This window comes from Anomaloglossus baeobatrachus, chromosome 8, assembly GCF_048569485.1.
Source record: "Anomaloglossus baeobatrachus isolate aAnoBae1 chromosome 8, aAnoBae1.hap1, whole genome shotgun sequence".
Lineage (NCBI taxonomy): Eukaryota > Metazoa > Chordata > Amphibia > Anura > Aromobatidae > Anomaloglossus > Anomaloglossus baeobatrachus.
The window spans coordinates 245,445,471-245,456,474 of NC_134360.1; the positions used below are offsets into that span (position 1 = coordinate 245,445,471).

General features: G+C 42.8%; 1 protein-coding gene across 1 annotated transcript in view; it reads left to right on the plus strand.

Annotated features, from left to right (window-relative positions):
* The window catches only part of CCDC17 (coiled-coil domain containing 17), a 36,130-nt gene extending 25,851 nt beyond the window's left edge, over positions 1-10,279 (plus strand). Inside the window, exons 10-15 of the mRNA XM_075321172.1 lie at positions 1,476-1,702; positions 3,717-3,802; positions 3,982-4,197; positions 4,633-4,855; positions 6,898-7,008; positions 7,413-10,279. Coding sequence (XP_075177287.1) covers positions 1,476-1,702; positions 3,717-3,802; positions 3,982-4,197; positions 4,633-4,855; positions 6,898-7,008; positions 7,413-7,574 — 1,025 coding nt within the window. The 3' untranslated portion in view covers positions 7,575-10,279. The remainder of the gene's footprint in view (positions 1-1,475; positions 1,703-3,716; positions 3,803-3,981; positions 4,198-4,632; positions 4,856-6,897; positions 7,009-7,412) is intronic.
* The last annotated feature ends 725 nt before the right edge of the window (positions 10,280-11,004 follow it).

The window sequence follows — 11,004 nt, forward strand, 5'->3', positions numbered from 1 at the left end:
GTAGTTATATTCTTGTACATAGGGGCGGTATTATAGTAGTTATATTCTTGCACATAGGGGCAGTATTATAGTAGTTATATTCCTGTACATAGGGGCAGTATTATAGTAGTTATATTCTTGTATATAGGAGCAGTATTATAGTAGCTATATTCTTGTACATAGGGGCAGTATTATAGTAGTTATATTATTGCACATAGGGACAGTATTATAGTAGTTATATTCTTGTATATAGGAGCAGTATTATAGTAGTTATATTCTTGTACATAGGGGCGGTATTATAGCAGTTATATTCTTGTACATAGGGGGCAGTATTATAGTAGTTATATTCTTGTACATACGGGCAGTATTATAGTAGTTATATTCTTGTACATAGGGGGCAGTATTATAGTAGTTATATTCTTGCACATAGGAGCAGTATTATAGTAGTTATATTCTTGTACATAGGGGCGGTATTATAGTAGTTATATTCTTGCACATAGGAGCAGTATTATAGTAGTTATATTCTTGTACATAGGGGCGGTATTATAGTAGTTATATTCTTGCACATAGGAGCAGTATTATAGTAGTTATATTCTTGTACATAGGGGCGGTATTATAGTAGTTATATTCTTGCACATAGGAGCAGTATTATAGTAGTTATATTCTTGTACATAGGGGCGATATTATAGTAGTTATATTCTTGCACATAGGAGCGATATTATAGTAGTTATATTCTTGCACATAGGAGCAGTATTATAGTAGTTATATTCTTGTACATAGGGGCGGTATTATAGTAGTTATATTCTTGCACATAGGGGCAGTATTATAGTAGTTATATTCTAGTACATAGGGACAGTATTATAGTAGTTATATTCTTGTACATAGGGGCGGTATTATAGTAGTTATATTCTTGCACATAGGAGCAGTATTATAGTAGTTATATTCTTGTACATAGGGGCGGTATTATAGTAGTTATATTCTTGCACATAGGAGCAGTATTATAGTAGTTATATTCTTGCACATAGGAGCAGTATTATAGTAGTTATATTCTTGTACATAGGGGTGGTATTATAGTAGTTATATTCTTGCACATAGGAGCAGTATTATAGTAGTTATATTCTTGTACATAGGGGCGGTATTATAGTAGTTATATTCTTGCACATAGGAGCAGTATTATAGTAGTTATATTCTTGTACATAGGGGCAGTATTATAGTAGTTATATTCTTGCACATAGGGGCAGTATTATAGTAGTTATATTCTTGTACATAGGGGCAGTATTATAGTAGTTATATTCTTGTACATAGGAGCAGTATTATAGTAGTTATATTCTTGTACATAGGGGCAGTATTATAGTAGTTATATTCTTGCACATAGGAGCAGTATTATAGTAGTTATATTCTTGTACATAGAGGAGGTATTATAGTAGTTATATTCTTGCACATAGGAGCAGTATTCTTCTTAGTCCTGTTCTTACCCTTGGCTCTTTTATTTGCAGGGGATTCGGAGATAGCTGAGCTGCAGCGTGAACACCTTCAACAAATGTCTCAACTCCAATCGGACATTGAGATGCTTAAAAGGGACGTCACCAGAATGCCTCCTCGGGGCGGCCATGGACCCCCACCCTTCCAACCTCCACCCTTGGCTCCTCCGCTCCCACCTCCCGTTCACCCGTCCGGACAGCCTGTAGGAAGACCAGAGCCTACCATTACAGTGCGGGGTCTGGTGAGCGCTCACTATTGTATTATGTGTAATAACTATGGGTGAAGATCATTTTGCGGTTTCTTTCATCTTTATGTGTAAAACTAACAAAGAAAAGCAATGTTGAATGTTACCCAGATGAACCCTTCATATTTCCTGAAAATGTTCAACCTCAGCTGCTGCAGAACCTCATTTTTGAAGAGGTTGCCATAAAGCTAGCGCCTCAAAACGAGCTTCTGCATCTCAGGCAGTTAACCGTTTAGATGCCAGGGTCAATAGTGTCTATGGCAGCTAAGGGGTATTCAGAGCCAAATCTCCCTATATAAACCCATAGGTGACCCCATCGTATGATGGCAGGATATTGAAAAGTTGCCAGGGCGGCTCTGTACCTAGAAAAGTCCCAAACTCTCCCATAACATGAACCTATTGGGTCCCGCAGGAGGCATATCACACTGCAATATGGAAGTAATGGATCAAATAAGACTAAAAACAATCACATTTACAGAAGAATAATACATTATAATGGGAAAATGCAAGAAAAATAAGTTGTATAATAAATTATATGCAATTAAAAATGGTGTTTTTAAAAAACACTAGTCACCATCAAAAATATACAAGTCCTCATATGGAAATATTAAAAAAACCACACACACTGCATCCTTGAAGGAGTATTCTCATCTCCAAGAGCCTATCCCAATATGTAATAGGTGTAATAAGAATAATATTAGCAAATATCTCCAATTAGAAATGTAGTATAGTTCTCCTGATTAGCAATGTCTCTTACCTCATGTGCAGGGCATTGCAGCTTAGGTATCTATGGTTATAACCACCCATATAGTGACAGTTAGTCGCTTGTGGTCGTAACTATGGATACCTAAGCTGCAATGCCCTGCACATGAGGTAAGTGACATGGCTAATCAGGAGAACTATACTGCATCTCTAATTGGAGGTATTTTCTAATATTATTATAATACATCTTCTAAATATTGGGATAGAATCTCAGAGATGAGAATAACCCGGTAAGGTGAAACTTATAATCAGAAATTGACAAAATGTATTTTTTTTTAGCAGATAGTGAGAAAAAATGATCTTTATTTAAAAAAAATGTAGCTTTGTCATTTTCACACTGGGCGCTGGGGCTGTTTAAGGCTATATGTGCACTGAGCGTTTTTCACAGCGTTTTTGCGCGTTTTTCGGGTGCGTTTTTATGTGGTTTTGGGCTCAAAACAGCATGGCTGTGCTTCCCCAGCAGAGTCTAGGACTTTTTATTTTTGCTGTCCGCACACAACCTTTTTTTTTTTTAACTGCGTTTTTGAGCTAAAAAAAAATGGACATGTCAATTCTTTCCTGCTTTTTACTGCATTTTTCACCCATGCAATACAATGGAAAAACGCAGCAAAACAGTGATCAAAAACACCGCAAAATGCAGCCAAAAACGCAACGAAACGCGGTAAAAACGCGTTTTTGTCTCGGGTGGTTTTTTTGGCGTTTTGTGCTTTTTTACGGTCAAAAACACACAAAAATGCAGCTTCAAAAAGCACTGTGTGCGCACATAGCCCTAGACTCATTCTTTCTATCCTTTCAGGAAAAGTTTTCAGCAGTCCCCTTATCATAAGAGGCAGGATTACAGTGGCAGGTAACACTTCTATAAACAGATGATAACACAGGATCCACCAATCACAATATTTACTGTCACACCTGCCCCTGCTCCCCCTCCTTTCATAATGAGCTTTGCACACGCTCATTAGAAGCTTCAATAGATCAGCGTCTGCCCATTGTGGCTAATGTACATGTGCTGTTTCCTAAAACAATAGGAAATTAGAGTCTAAAAAATAGTCCCAGTGTCCAAATTTTCTAATTGGAAGATTTTTATTAAGATCGTGATGTATTTTTAAGAAGAAAAAAAAATTCATTTAACACAAAAAAACCCCCCTGATTTTAACAATAGTAAATTTCTGATGATAGAATCCCTTAATGTCACAAGACTGCTGATCCTCAAGGAGGCAGTATTGTATGACTAGACACCTTTGTGTTGCAGGAATCCATGCGGCCTCCGAGCCCCTCAACAAACCGACATATACTGGAGCCTCTGGATGCCCTGGGACCAGCGCCATATGACCCGGTGTAAGGAGCTGATTGTAGCCGTCTTTCTGTCTGTACGTCATCTTCTAGGAACACTGTATATTATCGCAGACAAGATGTTTTGTCCAACTCTGAATTTCCACTGATTTCTGTGGATGATGGTGATTGCAGTAGTTTTTATTTGCTGCGGTTTTACTTTTGCGCTCTCTTTACACCGGCAGGGCCGGCTTCGTCATCTTCTACGACTTCATACTGGGGTTGGAGCCAGCATTTCAGAAGGTGCGGCTGATGAGTGGGTTGTACAGTAACGGGCACAGAATGGGGCAACCGTCCACCCTCCCGGATGCCCTCTGCGAGGTGTGGACCGCTTCTCATCACCTGGCAAATAATCCCAGAGGAAACATCGCAATGATACGGGCCAAGCAGCCGATACCAAGGTACTGCACCATCAACCAGTACAACCCAGTCCATACTGGGGGTCTTCTGTCGTCAGGTTGCCCACCGCAGGAAGATTTCTGTGACCTCTATATTGGCAGCAAGACACATACACAAAAATATCCAACAGGGGCCCAATATTTTATATAGGAATGATCACATCACTGCCCCTATGATGAATACGTAATTTACAGTATATTCCGAGTGATGGGCGAATACTAAATATTCGGGTTCGGATTATTTATTATTTATTTATTTTATTATTTATTCCATTATTTATTCCAAATTCGGATTATTTATTCCGAATTCCAGTATTCGTCACAAATAACGAACCTAAAAAGGATGAAGAAATAAAGCACAAAGTATATTAGAAAGTTGCTGAACTCTGAACTAAACTAGATCTACAGAGGATGAATTTTTTTTTTTCTTTGATTTAGGGTTCGACCTTCGTCTTCGATCTCTCTCGTCGTGGAGTTTCTGGTGGCCGGAGGATTTAACACGTACGGTCAGGAGGTTCAGCACTTCTCGTCTTCTGGATGGACAAAACTGGACCTCTTTGATCAGCATAACCAGGTCCTGAGCGGCCGGTGGAAGGTGCCAGTCAGGGCCCTACCTCTGCGTCCAGGCCTGAGCACAGGGCAGCTCAACACAGTCCCACAGGTAATGACAGGCATGCACTGGACTGAAGAACAGTGCCCGTAATATAAGGACTGTGCACTGGAAAAAAAAGGGTGCACCGGATATAAGAAGGGAGCACCGGATATAAGAAGGGAGCACCGGATATAAGAAGGGAGCACCGGATATAAGAAGGGAGCACCGGATATAAGAAGGGAGCACCGGATATAAGAAGGGAGCACCGGATATAAGAAGGGTGCACCGGATATAAGAAGGGAGCACCGGATATAAGAAGGGAGCACCGGATATAAGAAGGGAGCACCGGATATAAGAAGGAAGCACCGGATATAAGAAGGGTGCACCGGATATAAGAAGGGGGCACCGGATATAAGAAGGGTGCACCGGATATAAGAAGGGAGCACCGGATATAAGAAGGGAGCACCGGATATAAGAAGGGAGCACCAAATATAAGAAGGGAGCACCGGATATAAGAGAGGTGCACCGGATATAAGAAGGGAGCACCGGATATAAGAAGGGAGCACCGGATATAAGAAGGGAGCACCGGATATAAGAAGGGAGCACCGGATATAAGAAGGGTGCACCGGATATAAGAAGGGAGCACCGGATATAAGAAGGGAGCATCAGATATAAGAATGGTGCACTGGATATAAAAAGGGTGCACTTATAAAAAGGAAGGGTGCATTTGACAGAAGAAGGGTACACCAGATATAAGAGGGAAGTACTGGGTATAAGAAGGGTGCACTGGACAGGAGAAGGTTGCATCGGATATTAGAGGGATGCACCAGATATAAGATTAGTTCACTTGGTATAAGAAGGGTGCACTGGACATAAGCATGCACTGAAAATGAGAAGGGTATAAGAAGGATGCCTTAAATATAAGAAGGGTGGACTGTGAATAAGAAGGGTGCACTGGGTATCTGAAGGGTTCACTATGTATAAGAAGGGTGCACTATGTATATGAAGGGTACAATATGCATAGGAAGGGCGCACTGGGTATTGGAATGTTGCACGTATGTAAGAATGGTGCACTGAATATAGGAAGGGTGCCCTGAATATAGGAAGGGTGCTCTGGGTATAAGAAGGGTGCACTGGATATAAGAAGGATGCACTGGGTATTAGAAGGTTTGCACTGGGTATTAGAAGGGTGCACTGGGTATTAGAAGGGTGCACTGGGTATTAGAAGGGTGCACTGGGTATTAGAAGGGTGCACTGGGTATAAGAAGGGTGCACTGGGTATTAGAAGGCTGCAGTGGGTTTAAGAAGGATGCACTGGGTATAAGAAGAGTGCACTGGGTATAAGAAGGATGCACTGGATATAAGAAGGATGCACTGAGTATAAGAAGGGTGCACGTGTGTAAGAATGGTGCACTGAATATAGGAAGGGTGCACTGGATATAATAAGGGTGCACTGGGTATTAGAAGGGTGCACTGGGTATAACAAGGGTGCACTGTGTATAAGAAGGGTGCACTGGGTATAAGAAGGATGCACGTGTGTAAGAATGGTGCACTTAATATAGGAAGGGTGTACTGTGTATAAGAAGGGTGGACTGAATATAAGAGGGGTGCACTGTGTTTATGAAGGGTGCATTTGATATAAGAGGGGTGCACTGTGTTTATGAAGGGTGCATTTGATATAAGAGGGGTGCACTGTGTTTATGAAGGGTGCATTTGATATAAGAGGGCTGCACTGTGTATAAGAAGGGTGCATTTGATATAAGAGGGGTGCACTGTGTTTATGAAGGGTGCATTTGATATAAGAAGGGTGCACTGTGTTTATGAAGGGTGCATTTGATATAAGAGGGGTGCACTGTGTTTATGAAGGGTGCATTTGATATAAGAGGGGTGCACTGTGTTTATGAAGGGTGCATTTGATATGAGGGGTGCACTGTGTTTATGAAGGGTGCATTTGATATAAGAGGGGTGCACTGTGTTTGTGAAGGGTGCATTTGATATAAGAGGGGTGCACTGGCTATTGTCAGAGATGTGGATATATAAGGGGTGCATTGTACGCCTGCGTGTGTCGGGCATAGCGGGAGGTGACACTTCTCGTTGTGTTATCTCTTTAGGTTGGAAAAGCTGAGCTTTATGTCCGTGTGATCAATGCCCGAGACGCTGATCTCCAGTCCATGGCAGAGATAGACCCCCGGAGCTCCTTGCTGTACAGTTACCCTCCGCTGGTGAGTATCAGTCAGTACTGGACCCCTCAATAGACCAGTTGCCGCCTTATTGCATGGAGCCCAGTTATATGACCACAGGTTTGTTTGCCCCTTATGATAACATTTGATTATTTCTACACCAGCGCATCCCCCGTATCTCGCTTGGGAATGCCCTATGTGAATATATTGCCCGTCGTTGGTATATTCACATGACCACTTGTTATTTGTCTTAATGGATCCAGTAATGAAACAAACCTGAACGGAAGGATGCAATATGGAGCGAGAGTCTGTTTCTGAATGGATCTGTCTTTAAAAAGAAAGAAAAAAACAAAAGTCTTTCTTTAAACCCGCTGATCCAGTTTCCATTTTGCATGTATTATGAATAGCTGATAACTCTGCGCACCCCTCACTTCTTCTGCACACAGATGCCCGGTCCTGCCGCAGCCGCCCTGGATAATCCTGCACCGCAGCCGGCTCATCCGCAGCCCCCCAGCTCCTTCCATCTGCCGCTCTCCCCGTACACTGACTATGTTGATCCACCGCCGATCCAGGAGCTTCTAAATCAGCCGAGACCCAGTCAGAGGTGAGACGGCGCTGCCCCGGCCCATGGTCTGCAGATAACAGGCACCTCAATGTGCATCCGACGCCCCAAAAGTGCAACTCATGGACATAAATCATCAAACTCCGACTGGTAAAGTCTGATGCAGAATTTTGGAGGATATGGTCGTTCTCTAGATGAAGGTTCTGAACAGATTAATGTGAACTGGTCCTGAGAAATCACGGAACAATGGACATCTCGGAACAGCAAACTATGAATTATTAGCCTCCTTATTACAGAAGTCTCAAACATGATACAAAATGTCCCATTCATCCAATAACCCGGAAAGGTATCGATGGTGACTACTCGTAGGCTTACACAGTGAACCTGTACATAGTATAGGACCCCTGATGACACTATAGGAGGGTGAAATCCGGTAGGCATGAATTACAGGAGGAAAAGTAATGGAGAATGCTGGGCATTTGCACATTTCTGTCCGTTATCATAAGAGGCAGGATAAGAGTGGCAGGTAACACCTCTATACAAAGCTGATAACACAGGATCACAATATTTGATGTCACATCTGCCCCTGCCCCCCCTCCCTTGATAATGAGCTTTGCACACGCTCATTAGATGCTTCCATAGATCAGCATTGTGGCTAATGTTCATGTGCTGTTTCCTAAAACCACAGGAAGTTAACGCCTCTATACAAAGCTGATAACACAGGATCCAACAATCACAATATTTGATGTCACACTTGCCCCTTCTGCCCCTCCCTTGATAATGACCTTTGCAAACACTCATTAGATGCTTCAATAGATCAGCATCTGCCCATTGTGGCTAATGTTCAATGCTATTTCCTAAAACCACAGGAAGGTAACACCTCTATACAAAGCTGATAACACAGGATCCACCAATCACAATATTTGATGTCACACCTGCCCCCCCTCCCATGATAATGACCTTTGCACACCCTCATTAGATGCTTCAATAGATCAGTGTCTGCCCATTGTGGCTAATGTTCATGTGCTATTTCCTAAAACCACAGGAAGGTAACACCTCTATACAAAGCTGATAACATAAGATCCACCAATCACAATATTTGATGTCACACCTGCCCCTGCCCTTCCTCCCTTCATAATGACCTTTGCACACCCTCATTAGATGCGTCAATAGATCAGCATCTGCCCATTGTGGCTAATGTACATGTTCTGTTTCCTAAAACCACAGGAAGTTAGAGTCTAGAAAAAAAAGTTTCACTGACCAGATTTAAAATTGGAAGATTTTTTTTTTTTTTTATAAATATTGTGATATATTTGTAAGAAAAAACATACATTTAACACAAAATGTAGCAGTCCCTTCTCCATGGTAGAAACCCAATAGGAACATTGCAGAACCCCTGGAAGATATTATATTTGGAAACCAATACCAATTTCTTCATTTTATTTTTTTCTGAGAAAAAAAAAGTTAAAAAAGCAATATACAAGACATAAAACTAATCCAGAACCTAGAATTCAGGCGTCAGAACCAAAATTCTTTATGTCTTCATCTGTCAGAAGCCATTATTTATTCTTCCATCCCAGATCCCAAAAATTATTTCAAACCCCAGATTTAGACACGTACATTAGAGAAGACCCCTGAAATGAATTCAGATCCAAGATCAGACCCCAAAATGTATCCAGACACCGGACCAAACCCTGAAGTAGTTCATGCCTCGGATCAGACCCCTAATGTTTTCAGACCTCAGACTCGACCCCCCTAGGTTTTGTGCACATGGTGCATTATTGCCGTGACATACTGCCTCATCTGCCAGAGGTAGAAGCTTCAGGAAACGCCGGTATTTTTCATTCTGAATTTCTTTTTCTTTTGTTTATTGGGGTTTTTTTGGCGTTTCCACTTCTGGACAGTTTTCTGGACACTATGGCGTGGCTTCCAAGCAGATGGGCGCTGCAGATCACTTCTTTCAGCCACTTCTCTACTTTTCAAGCCTGAACCGGTTAAAAAAAGCCACAAAAAAATTGAACATATGATCAAGTCGTTTTGACATTGCAGTGCAAATGTTCATTCTTTCAAATTTTTATACTTTTTCAGGCGGGTTCCTGAGCAGATCCGTCTGAAAAAGACATCATGTGCACAGATCCTAACAGGGGTTTCCCTGGCTGTAGGTTATTAAAAACAATAACAAAACTGTTCAGCGCTAGGTTTACACCGCTGCACCCAGTGTATATTGCCACATCAACAGCACTGCAGCCAATCGCTGAGTTCAGCGACTCTGCCTTGATACCGAAACATAGCTGCTGTGCTCACTGATTGGCTGCAGTGCTCACTGATTGGCTGCAGTGCTCACTGATTGGCTGCTGTGCTCACTGATTGGCTGCAGTGCTCACTGATTGGCTGCAGTGCTCACTGATTGGCTGCAGTGCTGTTGATGTGACGTCAGCGCTGCAGGTAATAACAGATACTAGGAGCAGAGAAGGAGACTTGATGCTGGACCTGGGGAGGATGAGTAGAGACCCATTTTTTTATAAACTGCAGCTGGGGAACAGGGGTTTTCCAATTTTGGTTTCATTAGTCAGACCCAAGACCAGTCCCCTGAATTTATTAGACTCTTAAAAATTAGCTGAGGTTTTTTTTTTATTCTCTGATATGTGACAGGGCCTGAAATACCCTGCGGGCTGGTGTGGACCAAACTATATTAGCTGCAGTGGTAACTGCACCCGCCAAAGTGCCATTACTATAAATATTCACACCTCCTGTGTCTCGATTCATTGCGTCATTGCTGTGTATGTTCTCTTAATAAAAACAATTACATTCTGTCACCAGCCCGAGCCTCCCGGTGTCTTCCTGCCTCACATCTCGCTTGAAATGGAACTAAATTTAAAATTTTAACTGGTAAAACTTCTACTATCTATATATAGAATTGCCTTATTCTGTCTGTCTGTCTGTCTGTCTTGCTCCAAAATTGTGTCACGGTGAGTGTCATTACAGTGACAACCGCCTGATTGGCCGCTGGGCTCGGCCTGGCCCCGCCCCCCCCCCACGGATTGGTCGCCGCTGGGCTCGGCCTGGCCCCGCCCTCAGCATGGATTGACCGCTCGCCCCGGCCCTCCGCACGCATCGCCAGACATAACCTTGCGCTGCTGGGATCGTGACGGAGCCGGTGAACGCTGGTAACCATTATACACATCGAGTAACTAAGGTCCCTTGGTTACCCGATGTGTATCATAGTTACCAGCGTACACCGGCTCCCGGTACACATGTGCAGGGAGCCGGCATTATACTCCTCTCCCCCCAGGACTACTACTCCTATTATAGTCCTCCTATTATACTCCTCTCTGAGTATAATAGGAGAACTATTATAGCATGGGGGATGGAGCACGATGGGGGGTGCGCAGCATGGGGGATGGAGCACGATGGGGAGTGCGCAGCATGGGGGATGGAACACGATGGGGGGTGCGCAGCATGAGGGATGGAGCACG